Source organism: Oncorhynchus keta, chromosome 25 (assembly GCF_023373465.1).
Source record: "Oncorhynchus keta strain PuntledgeMale-10-30-2019 chromosome 25, Oket_V2, whole genome shotgun sequence".
NCBI classification, from domain to species: domain Eukaryota; kingdom Metazoa; phylum Chordata; class Actinopteri; order Salmoniformes; family Salmonidae; genus Oncorhynchus; species Oncorhynchus keta.
In genome coordinates this window covers 7,730,740-7,749,441 of record NC_068445.1, presented here as the reverse complement: position 1 = coordinate 7,749,441, position 18,702 = coordinate 7,730,740, and the positions used below count along the sequence as shown (strand labels likewise).

The following is an 18,702-nucleotide window of genomic DNA, read 5'->3' as shown; positions in this document are numbered from 1 at the left end:
TCAATCCATTATATAAAGGTTATTTTTTGTGGAAGAGGTTCCACAGTGATCACAAAAGCATTTATGAAGCCTTTAGGACATGGTTGTTGATCGTATAAGGTTATTAAAAAGGACCCTTGCTTCCTAAATGGTTTCAGTTCAACTTTAACACACATTCCACACACAAACCTCAGATCTATACACACCACGATGAGACTTGCCAAAAATATGACCCTCTCAAGAATCAAGAATCATAGATATTTGGCTTGAGTCAATTTTGCGGAATATATATTTTTTAAAATAAATAATGACAGACCTCACAGCCAAGATGTGGCTTCTGAATATATTCTTAAATAAGATTTATTTTACACCTCAAAACAGAAAAGTATGGGGATCGGGCACGTGGTACATTGGGAATGTATTTACAACTGTAGTTTACATTTTTTTGGTGTAAGCTCAGAGAAAAATGTTAATACAGTCATAATAATTGCACTTCATAAATATCCACTGTTGCCAGCATTTCCACGTGACAAAGCCTCAGCGCTCTCTCCAGTTAATAAACTCAATTTACCAGTGAAATTTGACTGACAAAGGAAATGCTAATTTAGGACCATAGGACTGCTGCACTGATCAATTATTATAATTTTTAAATTTTTTTTAAATTTTCACTCGAGTCCCTCAAGCCAAGGCATTAGACATTTCAGTAATTTAAGTGCAGTACATTCAAGGGAAACTCACAGTCATAATAAATATATCAATGTTCTGAATCCAAAAGTCAACGAATGACTCTGGCTCAATGCGTCTCAACCATGGGCTGAAACGGACCAGGAAAAAGCAGTGTACCTTGTCTCATCTCACATCACCCGAGAGAACAGGGCATGATTGTTTCACATCAAGACTCCCTTTTGGTCCCAGCTCTCACTCCTCCTATATGATAGTGCCCAGAAGTGAAAAGGGATATCCCACTTCTACCATACTTATAAAAGGGAGGCATGACAGGAATAGCACTATAACGGAACAAAGTCAAAAGCCTCCCATAGCAAAAAGCTGATTCAGCCTCATTTTTCAGATTCCTAAACTGGTTTTTTTTGTGGGGGGTGAGTTTAGGGAAAACAAATCTAGGGATTAAAAGGAATATATTAAAATAAATATATTAAAAGATGTATAACTAAACCACACACAAGAGGTCATGCTGGAAAACCTCCCAATCAGACAGTAACAATCTTCAATAGAGAAAAAAAAACATTTTTTTTTTGTTGCAACATTTTCTTTTTAGTAAGTGTTTTCAAGATGTACTGTAGATTCCAGTGTTGTTTAGAGAAGATAGCTCTCTGGCTAGGTTACAGAACCAGAGCAGCGACTATGCCTTATACCAGGACATCAGAAACTGCACGTCAGCTTGAGGAGGAATAACAAGAAACAATAAAAAAGCATTTTGAGACACTTTTCCCCCATAGCAGCCTATGCATATAATATACCTACAAATATAGAAAACAACAAAAATAGGTTCAAGTTTTCAAGTTTCTTAAATATATCATATCCAAACTACCCAATTCCAAACTCCAAAGTTAACAAAGTTTTAAACTCCAAGCAGTGCAATTTATGGGATCAATTATAACAACAATAATTACTAATATTGTCATATATTTTTCATTCAACATTGTGACGTGTGTGTACACGTCTGTGTTTGTGTATGTGTGTACGAGTTTTTGAGTGTGTGCATGTGTATGTATGAAAATGTGTGCGAGTATGATGTATTTCTTTAGGGACTTTAGAAAGCAGCCCTACCCTTTGGCCCTTTGGGGCCTTCTTTGTGACTATAGCACCCCAGTTGCTTTGTATTTGGATGGGGGAACAACAGAGGTGGCTGTATGCACTTTCATAACCAGCTAGAATTCTCACCAAAAAAGTTGAATCGACTCAAAACAACAACATCAACAATAAAACAAGAAAGGAACAAATACAAATTAAGTCACCCCCAAATTCCTGTTGGCAAACCACACTATGGGACATCTGGAGAATCTTCTGTCAGGGCACCCAAAACCACCCAAACCCTTTTTCTCCCTGACTGATATATAACCAGTCTGGGCTGGGAGGGAGAAACCCCCAAGCCCGTCACCCAACACAAGATCCACTCTAACACCATCGCTTCCCTCCCTGGAGCCTCCGAGCTGCTTCAAGCAGTGCCAGTCTCAACAGGCCTATATGTCCCCAGGAAATCAAGGTCTTCTTCTCTGTCCCTCAGCTTTTGATCCAGATCTCGCATCATTCATTCATTCTTGTCCCCTGGCTCTCGCCCTCATCCCCCCACGCTCTATCTGTAAACTGGGAGGCGGATGTGCGCGTGCTGGTGGTCCAACAGCCGTGGCACCGACACAGTCTCGTAGCCTTTGCCCAGCATCTGCTCTTTGATGCAGGGCGGGTGGACGTCATTGATCAGGTACTCCAGAGACTGCAGGCTGCTGCTCAGCACCGATGTGTTGCACAGCTGGTTCTTACTGGGCAAGCTGCAGCACAGGCATCCCCCGCTCCCGCTGTCTATTGCGGGGTGGTGGTGATGATGGTGGTGGTGATGGTGGGGATGATGGTGGTGGGGGTAGCCCATCTCCCTGTGCCCCCCAGTGGCTGGCCCTCGGGTGGTGGTCCCCAGGAGCTCCTGGTGCGGGTTGTAACAGTCACTGTCGGGGGTGACCAGCACGCTGTTCCAGGGTGGGGCAAAGTACTGGCCCACCGAGAAGTTCCCATGCATCCCCATGCAGTTCAGAGGGGAGGAGCTGACCTTGTCCAGGCACCCCCCACCCCCTCCACTTCCCCCCGTCAGGTGGTAGGGTCTGGAGGAGGAGGAGGATGACACCTGCGCCTGGGCCATGATCCCTGCTCCCCCCGGGGCACCACAGCTTTCAGGGGACTTACTGATGGCCCCTCCTCCCCCGCTGCCCGCACTATACATGCGAAGCACAGCCTGCTGCTGCTGTTGCTGTTTCTGCCACAGGATGTAGTCCATGCTGTCCGAGTACATCCCGGCCTTCATGGCCTCGCCACTGTGCACCGCCAGCGGCAGCCCTGCCCCTGTGTACACCAGGTTAGGCTGGGGCGCCATGCCGCCCACGTAACCGCCTCCCGAGGAGCAGGAGGATACCCCCATGATACCCCCCGCACCCTGCTTGGAGGGGCTGGGGTTGGTAGAGGGTGCGGTGGAGGAGTTTGCACCCTGGCACACCTGCTGCAGAGCCTGGGCCTGGCAGTGTTGGTTGATTTGATAGATGATGCTCTGGATGGAAGGGAGGTTGGACTGTGGGGGTAGCTGGACCAGGCCTCGCCCCCCTGTCACAGGGATCCCAGAGCCGGCCACAGTGACGTTAGGGGGCACCGAGAGGGAGAGGCCAGGGGCCTCGGGGGGCTGCGAGGGTCCAGTGTGGTACACCATCCGGCAGTGGCCATTGGCTAAAGTACTACTGCTAGGGGGAGGGTACGGGGCGACAGCTATTTGGGCTGGGGAGAGCTTAGTTCGCCTGCCTTCCGAGTTCTTGAGGACGCCCTTAGTGGGGGCGAAGGGGGAAGAGACCTTGACAATGGCCAGGAGGCCTGTGTAGCCGCCGGTATGGAGGTGTGGGTAGGGGCTGTAGCGCTGGCTACCTGTGGTGTCAAAGCCGTTCACAGTCCGGTTAAGGTGCTTGTGCTGGGGGACTCTGATGTTGGTGGGGAAGATCTTGATGGAGAGTGGGCTGCTCTGCGTCTTCTGGGCGTAGGCATCCAGCTCAGCCACGCTGGGGTAGCGGGGAGAATGCATGGGAACCACCATGTCACCTGCAAGATAAATAGACAAGAGACACATAGGAGTGAGCACAAGAGACAGAGCTAAGCATGGAACAAAGTAATAAGTCAGTACAGGTCACCACACTTATAGGGTAGGATATTCAACAAGTACAACACTTACACAAATGACTGATGACTGGCTGAGAGAAATTGATGATAAAAATATTGTGGAATCTGTTTTGTTAGACTTCAGTGCGGCTTTTGACATTATCGATCTTAGTCTGCTGATGGAAAAACATGTGTTATGGCTTTAAACCCCTTGCTATATTGTGGATAAAGAGTTACCGGTCTAACAGAATACAGAGGGTGTTCTTTAATGGAAGCCTCTCCAACATAATCCAGGTAGAATCAGGAATTCCCCAGGGCAGTGGTCTAGGCCCCTTACTTTTTAAAATCTTTACTAATGAAATGCCACTGGCCTTGAATAACGGCAGTGTATCTAGGTACGCGGATGACTCAACACTATACAAGTCAGCTACTACAGCAAGTGAAATCACTGCTGCACTTGAGAAAGAACTGCAGTTCGTTTCAGAATGGGTGGCAAGGAGTAAGTTCATCTTAAATATTTCCTAAACTAAAAGCATTGTACTTGGGAAAAATAATTCACTAAACCTTAAACCTCAACTAAATCTTGTAATAAATAATGTGGAAATTGAGCAAGTTGAGGTGACTAAACTGCTTGGAGTAATCCTGGATTGTAAACTCTCATGGTCAAAACATATTGATACAACAGTAGCTAAGACGGGGAGAAGTCTATCCATAATAAAGAGCTGCTCTGCATTTTTAATAACACTATCAACAAGGCTGGTCCTACAGGCTCTAGTTTTTTCGTACTGTTCAGTCGTGGGTTCAGGTGCAACAAAGGGACCTTGGAAAATTACAATTGGCTTAGAACAGGGCAGCACGGCTGGCCCTTAAATGTACAAGGAGAGATAACATTAATAATATGCATGTAAATCTCTCATGGCACCAAGTGGAGAAGGAATGGACTTCATCGCTACTTGTTTTTGTAAGAAGTGTTGACATGCTGAATGCACCGAGCTGTCTGTTTAAACTACTAGCACACAGCTCTGACACCCATGCATACTCTACAGGACATGCCATCAAAGGTCTCTTCACAATCCCCAAGTCCAGAACAGACTATTGGAGTACTACATAGAGCCATGGCTACATGGAACTCTGCTACGCATCAGGTAACTGGTGCAAGCGGTATAATCAGATTTAAAAAACAGAAAAATACACCTTATGGTGTACAGCGAGGACTGTAAAGAGATACACACAGGCACAGACACACATACACATGATAAGACACGCACTCGACACACACGCACGTGGATTTTGTATTGTAGATATGTGATAGAGAGTAGTGGCTTGAGGGAACAGACTTAATGTGTTGTGAAGTGTTATGAAATGTCATGTAATATTTTAAATTGTATGTAACTGCCTTAATGTTGCTGGACCCCAGGACCCCTCCATCTCATTTTCACCCCCCTGTGAAAGTATATCCCACGACGAATGGATCTTTAAAAATAAAAAAAAACTAATTCTGTTGAAGGCTGGCACCTTAGGCACTGTTAAATCAGTGCTTTGTGAAATTAATTCAGACTCTCGTTAGCGTCGAATTGGGTTAGCCTTTGATATGAGGAGAGGGAGGAGGGGGAGGGGGTAGAGAAGCATATTTAATTGCAGTGGCACAGTTGAGATTTATAAGTAGTATCACTTACTGGGTTTTACCCTTCCTCAATGATTCGACCCAGGACTACTTGGAGATGGGGCGATGGAAACCCTAGCTAAAATCACAATTAACCATCTGTAGGGAATTCTTAACCTGGTTTCAGGGTGAGCTAAATAATGAGAAGAGCAAGTCACGTTTAATACAATGTGTTTCAACCCTGCTGCTACAAAACAATAAAGAATTAACATAGTAGAACATCCAAAAGGTTCTTTTAAAATCTCTGAATTGTAAAGTTTAGATTTAAAGTTGGCATATGGCTTATATAGTTTTTATTTCTCTGTAATTTCAGTTTTGGGGTCCACAGAATTCACTAGAACACATAGTAATATGCAGTCATATGTACATATGTATTTCTATGGCTGTAACACTAGCTAGATATCCTGCCTAGTGCCAGAATTCCACTATTATAAGCAAGATCCTCTGTCACTCACAACTAAATGGTGGTTGTGGTACGCTACCTAGTACTTGGAGCCATTCCAAACCCCAAATGAAATCCCACAACGTCTGAGTTCGGTCACCCAGACTAGTATTATTGGCCTTTACTCAGGTAGCGACAGCTTAATCGACCCAGAGATGAGGTGGCAAATCAGGAAAATGTCCCTTTCTAAATGCCCACCATTATTTGTCAGTGTTGGGGGGTGGGGTACAGAGATTGGATTTAAATTATATTCAGGCAATTTCATGGCTACTTAAAGTTGACAGGCAAAGGTTTCCCTGTCTTTCCAAACCTTGATAACCTTGATAGTCTGGCTGTAGCTAGCTACTGGGATTTCAAAGTAGTTTATGTTTTTCACTAGTGCTGCAGCTGCACTGTGACAGTCGGTGGTCGGAGCAGATGTTTGCTGCAGAATGAGAAGACAAGATGCTGTTCTCCTTCTATCTAACTATAATAAATCACTTGAAACGACACTTCTGTTTACAGTGATCTTTATTAAGGGCCAGCTCAAAGTAGTAAGAGTATTTGTGTATGAGTATATGCTTTCAAAAGCAATTTCCCTAGGAGAGATCATGATCATAATATAATAATAATAAATGCCATTTAGCAGACGCTTTTATCCAAAGCGACTTACAGTCATGTGTGCATACATTCTACGTATGGGTGGTCCCGGGAATCGAACCCACTATCCTGGCGTTACAAGCGCCATGCTCTACCAACTGTGCTACAGAAGGACCACGGATCATGGATGTTTTTGGCTAGCTAAACCACACTTGGGCTAGCTAATGTTTGCTTACTAGCTAGCTAACCTTGAGTTCACAGTACATTTAGTAAGAAAGGGTCTAGCTATCTACATATGGTAACATTTGATCAGAAATAGCTTCATTGTTTTCATGTGATAGGTAGTCACATTTTGGTTAGCTAGTTAGCTTTTTGTCTGCAATGGCTGCAGCCAGTGTAGCTAGCATACATATTGTTTCCCAATAAGTAAACTAAGTTTATTAGCTAGGTAACTAGATGGCTAACATTCATTATACATGTGTTGTTTCATACAACCAGTCTTACCAACTTAAACATTTAGCTAGCTAGCCTCAGCACATTACTTGGCAATACACTGTCTAGCTATAGCTAGCTAATTAGCCATCTAGATTATATCTCATTATCTGAATATGAATAATGATTGACATAGATGTTTATTTCCCAGATATAAAGTGTCTTCTCACATCCTGTCAGTTTCATTCGTTTAATTTCTGATCCAGAAAATTACTCATAAAAGCCATGTCTGTAGCTTGTGTTCCTTGCAGTATTAGCCATTGCTCTTTCCTTTCTGCTCTCAAATAACATCATCCATTCATTCTATGGCCAGAAAATGACATCTTCACCAAAAAGTAGAAATGACAACTAAAGTGTACTCATAGGCAAAGATGTTGTTGAGGCTTCTTTAAAAAAGGTGCACTATGCAAAAATCGCTCCACCATTTCCTGGTTGATAAAATTCAAATATTTAGCCTAATTTCGGTTTATGTGACAAAACAAGCAAGTATAGTGCAGATAATCAATGTACCATCTAAACCGCTGTGAAATGTATTTTCCATAACCAAAAGTACTACATTTTCAGCTGTTTAAAGCTGGTGTACAAAGACGCAAAAACGAAACTTAAGAACGGGAAGCATATAAATAGCGCACAAAGAACAGATCTACCTCTTCTAAGACTTGCTTTCAGTGAGAATTTACAGATCTATACCTAACATTTCTATGTCAATTTGGTCGTGTCGCCCAAAAAGTTCTTTGTTATTTAAGTGTTGTGGTTTTTATGGAGACCTTTGCCTGTCACCTTTAACAAAGTGCAACAAAAAGAGGGGCATCGGGGGAAGAACTCAATTTCACATAAATAAATCATCTGCCACCAATGACTCGCAACCCCTTAAAAAATGAATTTTTATGCAAAAGCAAACAAAAAAAACACCAAGACTAAACAAAATAGAAACGCGCCAGTCAGCGAATGTCGTGGTGACCTGAGGAGTTGAGGCAAGGGGCTGTATGCGCGGGACTCACTCCATTTCAGTTTAAAGAGACTTTACAGCCAAGCAGTCACCAACTCTTATTCTTCTGCTCCCATTACTGATAGCATGAGAAGTTCATTTCTACTATTCAATAGCCCTCCAACTGTGAAAATGATTAAATCTACAAGATCCATATCATAAAGGAAATAAATTGGGAGTTAGAACTTGCATATTACTTGCGTCTGTGAAATTGTGAATGCTCCAACTACAAGACAATACTATGTTATTTAACCTTTATTTAAATAGGCAAGTCAAGTAAGAACAAATGGTTATTTTACAATGACAGCCAAACCCTCCCCTAACCCGGACGACACTGGGCCAATTGTGCGCCGCCCTATGGGACTCCCGATCATGGCTGGTTGTGATACAGCCCAAGATCAAACCAGGGTCTGTAGTGACGCCTCTAGCACTGAGATGCAGCGCTTCAGACCGCTGTGCCACTTGGGAGATTGTTGAAGTAAATAAAACATATTGATGCTTCAAGCAAATATATTAGGTATACACATCACAACCTTTTCAATAGTCAATGACAGTACAGACTCCAGCATCACAACTGGTCCTAAATAAGACAAGAGAGACAATGTAGTATCCATTTCCTGCAGTCAAATGACCAAATCACCCTCACCCTCGAGTGGGGAATTTTATTCATATTTTTCATAATTAATTAAACAAATTTAAATGCTGGAAATCCAGTGTTTCTACGTGAAACGGTTTTGTTCTGTGATATATGTATATAAAGTGTAATATCGGGATGCAAACTCTAAATATAATATGTTTCAACTGTATATCTGACATGGTACAGGTGTTTTTAAACCCATAACCATGAGTGTGAGGTGTATACTTTAGTTTCAAAGTAGATTTTTGTTTAAGACTATTTAGCACACTGGAGTAAAAGGTTGAAAAAAAATACAATGTTATGTTTATGGCTGTAAATGAATCTGATCACATTGTAATGGGTTGGGCTGAAAGGGTCATATATAACTCGGAAACCAAGGAATGCTTGACTGTCCTTAGAAGGACACAGGCATGAACATAGAGATCCAGATCAGTGGGCAGCAGGACTGGGGCTGCCTGACTGGGGCACAATTCTCCCAACCTAACCTTCCCTGGTGACAGCGTTGATTGCAACACGCTTTGATGTTCCCACAGGCAGGGGAAACTGACAGAAGACTTATTTAATGTGCTCCAAAGAAGAAGAAAAAAATCTCTGCATTCGGCGGTCCACATGCAAATGGGCTGGCTGCATTTTTAAATAAACATATTTGATCATCACATGGTTTAAATCAGGAGCGATATTCTGCTTTGGCATATCAAGGGGCTGTGCCCCTCCTCACCCCCCCTGCAACATGCCCATCATTCCCCCTAATTACTGCCACATGAATTTAAAAAATGTTGCAAAACAACCAGAAAATTAATTCAAGGGTGGCAAATTCTCATTCCTTGTCAGTGACTGAGTCCATATTTTCCATGTCTGACTCTACTGTGCTGTCTCTCCTTCTGCTGCGGACAAAAGTTCCACTACTCCCGATCTCCTCAGTCTCCTTCCATCTCTCCTTGGCTCGCCCGTTGTTTGTCAACAGGCAGAGCCTTTGGGGAGCGACCTGGCATCAAAGGGTTTCACACTTCAGAGGCCACAGGGATTAGAGGCTTGACAGGTCCCACAAAACCCATCTCAGCTCCACAAAGGCTTCCGGTTATTAGAGCCTACTGGCACCGAGGAAGAGGAGGAGGAGGCAAATGAGCGTCTGTGCTCTCTCGGATTCTAGTTGCCTACTATTCTGTTAGTTGCAGAGTTGATTAAATGTGACACACACACACACACTTTGACGTGCTGTTTGATGTGCATGGCCAGGGGATCTTCATCCGTCTTCTCCCAGGAGGAGCTGTGGGTTTGCAGGATAAGCAAGCGAAGGGCATAGAGGGGGTGAAAGGAGAGCGCCTAACGGTGTTGAGGCCAGCTCTGCAGCGCTGCAGGACTTATTGGCTCCAGCTACAGTAGATCACAGCGTACAGATGTTACTGGCTGATAAACAGCCACCGAGGTGCCCGCCACTGCCTTCCGCTGAGCTTCCCTACCTCCTCCTCACAGGGCTAGGGTTTCCTGTACACACACACTCACGTGTACACACACATGCACCTACGTGCATATGCGCACACAAACACAGTGGCATCAGTGGAGCATGTTGTTATGCTCTCTCTGTGCGCTCTGCTGAAATGTAGGGCAGGGACGACAACAGGTGCCTGTGCAGGCGACAGCCTGCAATGCCTCCTGGGCTAAATGCTTCACACTTGCTTCATTTCAACACACGACAGCCTTGTACGGATTAATTATTTCCCTTGGGGATGGAATAAGACACTTTTTATTTTCCACAACAAGGCATGAGGTGACGACCGGCACTCTCACATGCACATCTGAAACGGCATCACCGAACAGAGAAAAAACGTAAAAGAGAAACACGGCTTCATAGCGTAATGTTACAATATCACTATCCAAACCCAGACTTCATAGTGAGGTCATCCTCACACCATATGTTTCAATTGCGTATATACTATAGCAGTGAAGATAAAAGTGGCAGAGCCAGCACCGTACAGCTAGTGGTGGTGAGAGCTGGGAGCTGGGTTTGGCTCCCACGCCAGGGAGAGGAGATGGCAGGGAGGCAATTAACGGACTGACCTTCGTCCTTAATCACCCAGCGCCTGGCACACAATGCCTGTGTGTCAGAGCAGGCACATCTCGAAATGCCATGGCTCATTAGCGCCTCGCACCCGAGTGAGAGAGGCTATGTGTTTGTGTGTATACACCATAGCATGGCAAGACAGAACTGAAGTGAACTGAACAGCAGAGGGTCTTTCTCAACAGAATCGTGAAGCTCTTTAACCCCTAAGGTTTATTAGCATAATAAAAAAAATCCCCATACTCTGTCAGTTTAAGCCAGAAATATACTTTGTTTTTGCATTGGATGAGTCTCAATCCACCAAATCTGCCTATGTCGCACTTCTGCATCTGCGGTGAAAGGTAACAGAGTTAGAGCAGTGTCTGTTAGACCATGAGACATCCTCAAAATCCCTTTATGGAAAGATGACCCTCACAAACACAATAGTGTTCTCCCTTTTACTCTACGACCTCCACAAGTGTCCGTCGGTAGACCAAGGAGAGTGATGAAGTGCTGCATCAGATGACCTGGCCTCCACAATAACCCTACCTCAGCCCAAATTGTTTGTATTTTTATTTTATTTAACAAGGCAAGTCAGTTAAAAACACATTCTTATTTACAATGACGGGCCCAATTGAGATGGTTTGGGTTGAAGTGGACCGCAGAGTGAAGGAAAAGCAGCCAACAAGTGCTCAGCATATGTGGGAATAGCTTCAAGACTGTTGGAAAAGCATTCCAGGTGAAGCTGGTTGGGAGAATGCCAAGAGAGTGCAAAGCTGTCATCAAGGCAAAGAGTGGCGACTTTGAAGAATCTAAAAATATTTTGATTTGTTTAAAAAAATGTTGGTTACTACATGATTCCATATTTGTCATTTCATAGTTTTGATGTCTTCACTATTATTCTACAATGTAGAAAATAGCACAAGTAAAGAAAACCCCTTTTGACTGGTACTGTATATAGACTGTCATGGAGTTAAATACATGTCATAAATAAAAAATAAACTAAATAAATGTTTCCTGATATTTCTTATATTTACATTTGAGTCATTTAGCAGACGCTCTTATCCAGAGCAACTTACAGTAGTGAGTGCATACATTTTCAAAGTGGTCCCCTGTGGGAATCAAACCCACAACCCTGGCATTGCAAGCGCCATGCTCTACCAACTGAGCTACACGGGACCCATCTCAGATATAGGAGAGGCACTAAGGAAAAAACTTCATTTTGGTATGTTTTTGGGACCATTTGTTGTTCCATGTAGTGAATCAGTTATTAAATGTGTCTGTATGGGCTAATGGCATTAAGCCCCCCGAAGAAAAAGAATTAAAAAAAAAAAATGTTTTACGATATTTTTCAAACTTCAAGGGGTCTTAAAATTCCAAATCAAATAGCAAAATGATCCTTGGTATGACTTTATTAAAACAATTCCATATACCAGAATTAATAGTACCCCCCTCCCCCGGTTTAGACAGGGCTGAGACACTAAAAGAACAAAGCAGATGGGGTGGATGTAACTGTTCTCCCCTCTGTCTTTTGAGTGACGTGGAGCTCCCCAAGCACATCATCCTTGGGGTGCCCTGTGCCATCTTTGTGGGTGGTTTGTGTGCTCGTGTGTAGCTCAATCCTGAACACTCAATTAACACTCCTTTAATTAGCCAGCGGTACTCTGAAGTTTGATGAACACATTTTTTCTGTGTATGGGGTTGGAGGAGGGAAGGGTATGAAACAGCAATAAGGAGAGAATTGGGAACGGGATCAGACTCTAAAAAAATCCATTCAATTTGGTGCACTTCTTCCATGTGAGGGGTCAAATTGTGTTGATCAATAGAAGCAGTGGCAGATGGACTGAGCAGGAGAGTGTAGAGTTAGGCGAGGTGGAGGCAAAGGAGGGAGGGAGGGAGGGAGGGAGGGAGGGAGGGAGGGAGGGAGGGAGGGAGGGAGGGAGGGGGGGGAGGGAGGGAGGGAGGGAGGGAGGGAGGGAGGGAAAATAGGAGAGCAGAAAAGGAGAGACAGACAGGGATGAGGAGTCAGAGGTTGTGCAGAGAGAGTGCAGTATGAAATTCAGAGGAGCATAAAACTGCTTTGCATTCTAATTAGTGGCTTAATTGAATATTCACAGGAATACGCCGGAAAGAACTGCCTGAAATCCTCTCCCTCCTTTCTCCCATTTATTAGAGCTCCAAATGTTCTGAAAGCATGAGCAGGTTGGAGACATTTCTAGTTAGTAGTGAAACCAACGGGTAACACCGACACATCAGATCTGCTATGTTCTCAATCTTTACTCTCAGCCAGTGGCAGCAATGTGGCGCTTACTTACACACATTCATCCATCCCCTTTCTTTCTTTCTTTCTTTCTACAGCAACAAAGCCAAAGATAATACAATTTAAGTTTTTAAAAAAAGAGGGGTGTAAAGACCATGTGGTTGAGCGGTTTGCAAATAATGTCTTCACAGAACGATGAGCACATAACACGCATTAGCTTTGACCAAATAAGCAGAGGCTGTGAGGATAACAGGGCAATTCCAACAGGAGTTGATTCGTAGTGAGAGAAAGAGCGAGAGAGATGAAAGAAAACACTCGGTCAGCAGCAGTGCAACATCCACCAGGTTCACCGGGAACTTCTTCTCCAGAGAAGAGAAGCTGCTGTTAAATGTGTATGAGCTGTCAGCGCGAGCGAAGCCCAGAGAGGGCATTATCCTGCATTATCCGCTGCAGTCCGGGGCCCCATCACCCACCCCCTTGTGTCCTTTTAAAACCACAGGTCCCTATAAATTACAATGCTTTTAGGCCAAGCCATGCTAATCTACTTTCCCCCCCCCCCCTTCCACCATCCTGCTGCATATTCAATCTATCCTGTCTCCACGGAGCAAGGAAGCGACGCTTTGCCCTTTCCACCTCATTGTTATGGAGCTATTCAAGTTAATAATTCATGTGTAGAACAGCCTTCGAATCCCTCATGCTTGAATCACTTACTTTGGAAAAAGTTTGACTTGTTCAAACGCATTGCCATTCGGGAATGGAACGATATGAAAATGCATTGTTGCGAAGGGACACCCTTGACCCGTGCCTATCGTTTGGCCCTGGGCTAGATAGACCCTGATCCTATGACAGACATCCTCTCCGCCCCCCTCTGTTACCAACACCGGACAAAAGCTGGGCCATGAAAGGAGGCGCAGGCGGGGGTGGAGGGGGGAGCTAGAGACGGCTTTGCTCGCTGAACAATACCTGCCTTGTGCTAATGGAGGTGTCATCTGCCACAGGGCTGACTAGTTAGCGATTACAGGCTGGCCCTGGATTGCCGTGACAACTGCTGCAATGCACAATGGGCCCTGATAGAGCCAGCTGTTTGGTCCTCTGCAATTAACCCTGCATCCCTGTCGTCTCAGCCGGGGCGCCGCCTCTAATTGACTATTGGGCACACAAAGCAGGGGCTGCTGGCCAGACCCCCAGGACAGCACCCCCCACCTCCTCATCGGAGGTAAAAACAATATTAATAGTGCTCTGCCGTCTCGGCCGTCAGCCAATCAAAAACCTGGCTCCCCCGCAGGAGCTTCCTGAGGAGAGCGATGGAGAGAGAGACACTGCAGAAGAGAGGAGGAGCATGTGTGAGCCAGCGATCAGCGGGGAAGAGTTGCCTGGTGGGGGGTGGGGACACGTTGAATATGCCCTCAGCTAGGGGAACTAATCAATTCAAGTCTATGTGGGGGACCCTGCTGCTGCTGCTTGCTCTGCTCGGCAACGGGAAAAAAGGAAAAACATTCCAGATACACATCTATCTAGGTTCATCTCAAGGTTGATGATTATTTGCTAGGGGACGGCGTAGTTTTTAAAAAATATATACGATTCAAAGATTAGGCTAGCTATAATTGTGCAGATTTGTATCAAAGCTCATGATGATGATATCTTGAATTATGATGATGATGATGATATCTTGAATTATGATGATGATGATGATGATGATACATAGGTTCTACAACCCCAACCCCATCTGTGTACTCCCTGTCCCTGATGGTTACCCCGACTGAGTAACAGAGATGTAGACATACTTCCCATAAGGCTTTGGAGGGAATTGAGAGTGTTCTACTAATGGCCCGTTGAGGCACTCTGCAATCTCCACCGTGATCTATCACAGCCGGCTACTGAGTCATAAGGGCTGTGTCAAAAAAAATGGATTTAGAAATGAATATGGAAAAAAGCTGGGACATGACTCCCAAATGTAATATTTGATTTCATTAGAGTCTATCTCGCCTCAGATTCAATCAATTGATTTCCTGGCAAAAGCTTTAGCCTTCGGACACTGAGCACCTTTCCTTTTCTCAGGGTCTCAGTACACTGGAGTATCTTAGTTTAGTCTTGGTTTGATCTGTATAAGCTTAGGTCTGGGGGATAAATTTCACTGTAGTACATTAGCTTTAACAAGTAGACAAGATCATTTTCTCCTCATTTTAGCATTTGTTCCCCAGAAATCTCGATATAACGCCTAATAAAAGTCCACACACTCCTTACAGTCTTCACATTTTACTGCCTTGAAATTTAAAAGGGAATAAATTCTCTTTTTTTTTTTTTTTTTTTTGGTACCGATGTCCACAACCTTTCAAAGTGAAACAAAAATTATAGAAATTATTTTATAGAGGGCTGCATATCCCCGACAGAGATCAATGCGGCGCGGTCTGCATTTCTTTCAAGCTGAGGACGGGACCGGGCAGTCAGACAGAACTTTTGAGATACAAATATATATCCCCCCCCCAGATCATTTGGAAACTGCTGTCTTTCTGCTTTGTATGCGTCAGCCTACCTATTCACACCATCTCAGAACTCGCTGATCCAGGTTCAGTAGCTCACCACTCCTCCCCTAGTTGGGCCTGCGAGATCAAGTGCACCTACGGTACAGTAGGCCGATGTGTGGGCTCAATGAAATAGTGTAGGCTGCCTAACTGCCAATCACGTGGCCAATCACTGTTCAAGGAAATGTACTTACATATGATTAGGCAATCATTTACTACAGTGTCTGTAAATACAGTGCCTTCAGAAAGTATTCATACCCCTCAACTTTTTCCACATTTTGTTATGTTACAGCCTGAATTTAAAACGGATTACATTTAGATTAGACGCCCCATAATACTAAAGTGGAATTGTGTTTTTAGACATCATTTCTGGAGTCAGGTATTCAACCCATTTGTTATGGCAAGCTTAAATAAGTAAATATTTGCTTAACAAGTCACATAAGTTGTATAGTGATTAACATGATTTCTGGTCCCTCGGTCAAGCAGTGAATATCAAACACAGATACAACCACAAAGACCAGGAAGGTTTTCCAATGCCTTGCAAAGAAGGGCACCTATTGGTAGATGGGTGACAATAAAATAAAAAAGCTGACACTGAATATCCCTTTGAGCATGGTGAAGTTATTAATTACACTTTGTATGGTGTCTCAATACACCCAGTCATTACAAAGATACAGGCGTCCTTCATAACTCAGTTGCTGGAGAGGAAGGAACCCGCTCAGGGATTTTACCAAAGGTGACTTTACAACAATTACAGAGTTTAATGGCTGTGATAGGAGAAAACTGAGGATGGATCAACAACATTGTAGTTACTCCACAACACTAACATAAATTACAGAATGAAAAGAAGGAAGCCTGTAGAGATACCGACTTTATGTCCTGAATAGAAAGCATTATGTTTGGGGCAAATCCAACACAACACAATACCGAGAACCACTCTTTTCAAGCATGGTGGTGGCTGCATCATATTATGGGTATGGCTAAAATGCTTGCTCGTTAGCCTAACTTCCTTTCATGGGCAACGGTGAAGCAGCTAGTTAACATTAGACAATTACATCAAGCTACATATTGAACTACCATCCTCTCAGGCCAGGGGCACAATGTATACATTTATGTTTGGATCAGAATTGTCTTAATAATATTTGGCCGAAACTGAGAAATAACCACAAGTCCAAATCCCTATCGCCATTCACGGATTATTTAGGAAAGGGCCCATTTTAGCTAGCTAGCTAGCTAGCAACTATCTAGGCACCGGAGGAAAACAACACGAGATGCAACAATTCAACTTTTTTCTGTCAATTAAGTTTTGCTTTTGATGTGAAGTGATTGGTGGGAAGCCAAATCCAAACTGGCTTCCCTTGAAACTTTTTTATTTTTTTGTGCACCAGGACCATTCACAGTTGAACTCACTCAGTTTAGCTCAATGCTGATTGGCTATTCTTTTATACTTTTTTTTATCAAGGGAGCTCAAATGCTCGCTTTGCTTCCCCTGCATTCAATGCTATGGGCGGCAACAATGTTATAGTCTTTTTGACCAGACAGCATCAGATAGATGGGCTACGCATACAGAGACAGAGGGGCACTGTTTCACTCGCTCGGATGCCGGAGAGATATACAGTCAGCCTCTTGCGAATTGAAGGAAAGTTATGAAACACAGTGATATGAAAGATACATTACATGGCCAATTATATGGGGAGGCCTGGCTTCCCTTGGCATCCATCAAGTCGTGCCACTGGTAGAATCTGGTTCAAAATTTATCCCAGCTCTAATGGCTGCCAAAGGTGCATCCATCAAGTATTAACTATGGGGAGTGAAGACATACGCAAATCAAGACGTCTTTTATTTTTGAAAGAAAATGTTATTGCATTTTTCTTTCACTTTGAAAATGTGAAGTAGGTTGTGTACATCGGTGGGAAAACAACCCAATTGAATAAATCTTTAGCTTTTAAGGCAGCAAAATGTGAATATTGTGCAATGGGTGTGAAGACTTTCGCTAGGCACTGTATATAGCGCTACATCAAAACTACACTGAACAAAAATGTAAACCCAACATGTAAAGTGTTGGTTCCATGTTTCTTGAGCTGAAATTTAAATTTTAAAAAAATCACTCACAAAAAGCTCATTTCTCTCAAATGTTATGCACAAATGTGTTTACATCCCTGTTAGTGAGCATTTCTCATTTGCCAAGATAATCCATCCACCTGGCATATCAAGAAGTTGATTAAGCAGCAAGATAATTACACAGGTGCACCTTGTGCGGGGCAATAAAAGGCCACTTTAAAATATGCAGTTTTGTCACACAACACAATGACAAAGATGCCTCAAGTTGAGGGAGCGTGCAACTAGCAAGCTGACTGCATGAATGTCCACCAGAGCTGTTGCCAGAGAATTTAATGTTCATTTCTCTACCATAAGCTGCTTCCAACGTCGTTTGAGAGAATTTGGCAGTACGCCTAACCCGCCTCACAACCGCAGACCATGTGTAACGACACCAGTCATGTGAAATACACAAGTTAGGGCCTAATTTATTTATTTCAATTAACTGATGTCCTTCTATAAACTGTAACTCAGTAAAATCTTTGAAGTTGTTGCATATTGTGTTTATATTTTGGTTCAGTATAATAAGCTGGTTTGATGTAGCAACCTGCTTTTTATGGGCTGTAGGGGAAATGAGGACTGAGGATCGATTGTTTCTGAAGAATTCCACTGTACACAGGGCCTAACACACACATGTGCACGCACGTACGCACGGGCACACACATACACCACATCCTTTTCACTTCCTCTAGTAAACTAACACCATGCATCATCTGAAGAAGTCTGGATTTTCTCCTTCCCTCTACCTCCTTTCCTCCTATCTTTCAGTCTCCACCCCTCCCTCTATCCCCCTCCACGTCTCTTCTCTCTCCCCGAGTAAGTGAGGTCCATTGGGGGTGCTCGCCGCGTGAAATCACCTCGGGCGAACACTTTATTATCTGTAGTCAAAGAGTCACCACAAATACCATTCTACACACACAAGTGTCACTTTCCATTTGTCCGCTCTCGGGCTGCATTAGGCAAGCCCAGCCGAGCCTAGAGCAGAGCCTCGTCTCAAACGCGGCCGGCAGAGGGAAAGCAACAGCGTGGGAAAGCACCGCAGCATTCCTGCCCTGCAGGCACCCCTGCTACAACTCCATTTGACCTGGAATTCCTCTTATCATTTTTAGGATTATTATTAGAAGGAGGACTAATCCTAGTA

The 18,702-nt window shown here is 43.8% G+C and overlaps 1 protein-coding gene and 1 non-coding gene across 6 annotated transcripts in view; both read right to left on the bottom strand.

Moving 5' to 3' along the window:
- Nucleotides 1-323: 323 nt before the first annotated feature.
- The window catches only part of fam222aa (family with sequence similarity 222 member Aa), a 75,710-nt gene continuing 57,331 nt past the window's right edge, over nt 324-18,702 (bottom strand). For all 5 annotated transcript variants that reach the window (XM_035735483.2, XM_035735479.2, XM_035735482.2 and 2 more), the window contains one exon: nt 324-3,786. In XM_035735483.2, coding sequence (XP_035591376.1) covers nt 2,294-3,781 — 1,488 coding nt within the window. In that variant the 5' untranslated portion in view covers nt 3,782-3,786 and the 3' untranslated portion in view covers nt 324-2,293. The remainder of the gene's footprint in view (nt 3,787-18,702) is intronic.
- trnaa-ugc (transfer RNA alanine (anticodon UGC)) lies at nt 11,788-11,863 on the bottom strand. Its single transcript has one exon. It is a non-coding gene; the product is annotated as a tRNA-Ala (tRNA).